This window comes from Arachis hypogaea, chromosome 13 (genome assembly GCF_003086295.3).
Source record: "Arachis hypogaea cultivar Tifrunner chromosome 13, arahy.Tifrunner.gnm2.J5K5, whole genome shotgun sequence".
NCBI classification, from domain to species: Eukaryota; Viridiplantae; Streptophyta; class Magnoliopsida; order Fabales; family Fabaceae; genus Arachis; species Arachis hypogaea.
The window spans coordinates 119,633,487-119,638,207 of record NC_092048.1 but is presented as its reverse complement, the minus strand read 5'-3'; the positions used below and the strand labels follow the sequence as shown (position 1 = coordinate 119,638,207).

At 42.7% G+C, this 4,721-nt stretch overlaps 1 protein-coding gene across 1 annotated transcript; it reads left to right on the top strand.

Moving 5' to 3' along the window:
• Positions 1 to 1,399: 1,399 nt before the first annotated feature.
• On the top strand, positions 1,400 to 2,996 carry LOC112735304 (uncharacterized). The gene is made up of 3 exons (XM_025784855.1): positions 1,400 to 2,296; positions 2,400 to 2,553; positions 2,641 to 2,996. Exons 1-3 carry the CDS (start codon positions 1,400 to 1,402, stop codon positions 2,994 to 2,996), a joined length of 1,407 nt encoding a protein of 468 aa, XP_025640640.1.
• The last annotated feature ends 1,725 nt before the right edge of the window (positions 2,997 to 4,721 follow it).

Sequence of the window (4,721 nt, the reverse complement as noted above, 5' to 3'; positions counted from 1 at the left end):
GAAAAATAACTCTCATCTATTCAACACTAACTTGAGCGTCCGAGTGCCTTTGCAGATACCCACCTCCAATGTTCCTCCATTACCGACGTATATCACGCTCCAGCTGAGAAGTCTGCCGATCTTCGCCAGAGGACGAGCTATACCTCGGATTAATCAGGCAAGAACATTTGGCGCCCACCGTAGGACCCGAAAAAGCTTGAAATATAATTTGCAGAAGGTCCCAAAACACCCTTAAAATCCACCCATGGCTGATGTCCCTCCCCCCACCTCATCCGAACTTCTACGGATGGTGACCGAACTTCAGCAAGCGAATCAACGGATGGCAGAGGAAAATCAAAGAATACAGAACCAAATCACACAACTGGTTAATGCTCGAATAGAGCACAACAATGATCACCATGACCGACAGGAAAATAACGAGCGTCAATCAGCGCCGACTCATGTTTCTGAAACACCTCAAAATGATGATGAAGGAGGCCATCGAACTGAAGGAACCCAACCAGACGCTGAGGAAGATGAGTGCGACAACTCTGCTGGGCCATTCACAGTCGACATAATGAATTTCCAACTTTTCAAACAGTTCACCCTGCCAACGACCTTAACCTCATATGATGGGCTAGGAGACCCAAAGCAGCACATTAAAAAATTCCGATCTATTATGATCGTTAACGTTGCATCCGACCCTATCTTATGCCGTTGTTTTCCATCATTTTTAGATGGTCTTGCACTTGACTGGTTTTGCTCTTTGCCTGCAGATTCAATATCGCGCTTCCAAGAATTGGCCAAACAGTTCAAAGATCATTTCGCAGCATCGGCAATATATTTGCACGATTCTGACTACTTGACGACCATTAAACAAGGTCCACAAGAGAGCCTCAAGGATTACATTACCCGTTTTACAAAGGTCGCCATGAGAATTCCTGATCTTCACCCCGAAGTCCATCTCCATGCCATTAAAAGTGGCCTTCGTCCAGGTAAATTTCAGGAGACAATTGATGTGGCTAAACCTAAAACTTTAGCCGAGTTTCGTGAAAAAGCCAAGGGGCAGATAGACGTTGAAGAACTTCGGCAAGCACGAAAGACAGAAAGGTTGGCCACCAGCAAAGATGATGATAAACCGCGGGATAGCAAGAAGGCCTTTAAACCAGTCCCCCGTTATGAGTCGTACACCCAGTTCAACACAAAGAAAGATGACATTATCAAGGAAATACTCAATTCCAAATTAATTAAGCCTCCCCGTAAACCTGGCAATTACCCAGAATAAAAAAGCATTGATAAATCTAAATATTGTACCTTTCACCAGAAACACGGACACACAACAGATGAATGTGTGATTGCCAAAGATCCCCTAGAGCGCCTCACAAGACAGGGCCACCTTGATAAATTTATTGTAGGACATATGCAGAAGAAAGCAATCCCTGGCTCTGACCCCTCAGCAACAGGACCATCATCAAAAGAAAAAGATAAAGCCTTGGCCCAACCTAGAGGGGTTATCAACTGTATTTCGGGAGGATACGCTGGAGGCGGACACACAAGCTCGGCCCGAAAGCGCACTTACAAGGCCATGTTGACGGTCACAGATGCCCCTAAGGATCCTCAGCCGGTTCAGGACTTCCTAGAAATGACTTTCCGATCTACCGACTTTAATTGTGCTGATACCAACTATGACGACCCCGTTGTAATTTCCGTTCAATTGGGGGACTTGATAGTCCAAAAAGTATTACTTGATCCCGGAAGCAGTGCCGACGTGTTATTCTTTACCACGTTTGAAAAAATGAAGTTAAGTAGCAACATTTTGCAACCGTATCTTGGAGACTTGGTCGGATTTTTAGGAGAACGAGTCCCTGTTTTGGGTTCTGTGTGGTTACAAACCACACTCGGTGAGCAACCATTATTTAAGACACAAGACATTCAGTATCCTATCGTCGACTGCTTTAGCCCTTATAACCTTATATTAGGCAGACCATTTTTAAATAGATTTACTACAATTGTATCCACGGTTCACCTTTGTGTTAAGTTTCCTGTGCAGGACAATGTAGTAGCTACAATCCACGGTGACCTTCATGAAGCTCGGCAATGCTGTAACACAAGCTTGAAGCCAATCAAAAAGAACAACACGGCACGGGTTAACTCCATACAATCTGAGCAACCAATGCTGGCCGAGCTAGACCCTAGGGCCGACTTTGAGGATCGGCCTATGCCAAATGAGGAATTAACAAAGGTTGCCTTAACCAAAGACCCAATGAAGTTCACTTTTGTGGGAACTTCGATCAATATCGAAGACAACGACCAACTCGTAAGTTTTTTGAGAGAGAATGCCAACTTGTTTGCTTGGACTTCCGGCGATATGCCGGGAATAGATCCATCTGTTATTACACACAAATTGGCGATCAATCCAGCAACTCGGAATCTTACAGAAGAAGAGAAATCTCGGAACAGAGAAGCGACTTGCATCCTTGGCCGAGGTTAAAAAGCTCATTGATGCTAATTTTATCAGAGAGATCAGGTTCACAACATGGCTAGCCAATGTTGTTATGGTAAAAAAGAGTAACGGTAAGTGGCGCATGTGCGTCGATTTTACTAACTTAAATAAGGCATGTCCTAAAGATGCTTATCCTTTACCTTGCATTGATACTTTAGTTGATAACTCTTGTGGTTATGGTACCTTGAGTTTCGTGGACGTATACTCTGGTTATAACCAAATTCTCATGCATCCATCAGACCAAGAAAAAACGGCCTTCATAACCGAGTATGGTAATTACTGCTATAATATTATGCCTTTTGGATTAAAGAATGCAGATGCAACGTACCAAAGGCTAATGAACAAGGTCTTCGAGCACCAAATAGGTCAGAATATCGAGGTGTACGTTGACGATATGGTCGCCAAAACTATAGTCGGCAATTCCCATATCCGCGACCTGGCTGAGATTTTTGGACAGATCCGACAATATAACATGAGATTAAATCCTGAAAAATGCGTCTTTGGTGTCCGCTGAGGAAAATTCCTCGGATTCATCCTCACAAGCCAAGGCATTGAAGCAAATCCAGAAAAATGTCAAGCAATACTTGACATGCAGAGTCCAACAACAGTAAAGGAAGTTCAAAGACTAACAGGAAGGCTAGCCGCTTTGTCAAGATTTTTACCCTGTTTAGCGCTTAAATACTTTAACTTTTTCCAGTGTTTAAAAAAGAATACAAAACGTTTTGAATGGAACGAAAACAGTGAAGCTGCATTCACGATTTTGAAACAATTTCTTTCAAAACCACCTATTTTGCAAAAACCAAAATTCAACAAGCCGTTATATATATACTTGTCTATTACTGATATGGCAATTAGTTCTGTCCTTATAACAGAAACTGACAAAGGTCAACGGCCGGTTTATTTTGTGAGTAAGTCATTACAAAGCGCCGAGCTTCGCTACCCGAGGCTGGAAAAGCTCGCCCTGGCCTTAGTCTTCTCATCAAGACAACTCCAACCATATTTCCAGAGTCATACAAGGACAACCTCTTCGGCAGATTCATTCTAAACCCGAATGCGTAGGTAGACTTATCAAATGGGCCATCAAGCTTTCAGAATTTGATATTCAATACCAACCAAGGGGATCCATCAAGTCCCAATACTTGGCCAATTTTGTTGCCGAACTCACAGAGCCATACCCGGACAAAGAAAGCTCGGAATGGACCTTGTTTGTTGACGGAGCATCAAACCCCCACGCATCTGGAGCGGAGATATTATTAGAAAGTCCAGAGAGCATAATCCTGGAACATTCTCTATGGTTCTCTTTCAAAGCCAGTAATAACTAAGCTGAATACGAAGCCCTCATTGCTGGGCTCAGGTTAGCCATCGATTTACACATCACTAGCTTAAAGGTCTATTGTGATTCGTTGTTAGTAGTTCGACAAGTAAATCAAACTTTTCAAACAAAGGATCAAATTTTGTCAAAATATTTAGATATTGTTCAACAGTTGATAAGCAGTTTTTCAAAAATTGAAATTTGCCATATCCCTAGAGACCAAAATAACAGGGCAGATATTTTATCAAAGTTAGCCACTACACAAGCACACACAGCAACACTCTTGCAATCAACTTTAGATAAGCCAAGCATTCACACAGTTAACATTTTAAGCATTTCAAGTGACAAAGGTTGGCAGCTGCCTTATATGCAATATCTCCGAGATGGTTCCATCCCTGAAGGGATCTCAGATGAGAAGAAATTTAGAAGATAGGCCTCTTTCTTTACACTAATGAATAACTTCATATATAGGCGGCGATATTCCCGACCACTTTTGAAATGTTTAGACAGGTCTGACGCCGATCTTGCATTAACTGAAGCTCACGAAGGAATTTGTGGAATACACTCTGGGGCAAGAAGCCTGGCACAGAAAATACTTCACGTCGGTTTTTACTGACCGACGTTGTGGGAAGACAGCAGACAAAAGGTCAGAACTTGCGACCATTGTCAAAAACATGCTCCGATCATCAATATACCGACCGAACACCTCCATCAGTCAATGGTAAGTTGGCCGTTAACCAATGGGGAATCGATATCCTCGGGCCATTCCCCACTGCCCCAAGACAGGTGAAATATTTGGTAGTCGCCATCGACTATTTCTCTAAATGGATCGAAGCACAGCCTTTAGCCAGAATCACATCCTCCCAAATGATATCCTTTGTTTGGAAAAATATCATATGTCGATTTGGTATTCCTCGTCATATTGTA

Excerpts from the sequence above, each read along its gene's own strand:
- LOC112735304 (XM_025784855.1), top strand. The coding sequence starts at position 1,400 with ATGCAGAAGAAAGCAATCCCTGGCTCTGACCCCTCAGCAACAGGACCA. Across the intron at positions 2,297-2,399 it reads TCGAAGACAACGACCAACTC|CAACTCGGAATCTTACAGAA; the intron begins GTAAGTTTTTTG and ends CGATCAATCCAG. Across the intron at positions 2,554-2,640 it reads TATGGTAAAAAAGAGTAACG|TTGATAACTCTTGTGGTTAT; the intron begins GTAAGTGGCGCA and ends TTGATACTTTAG.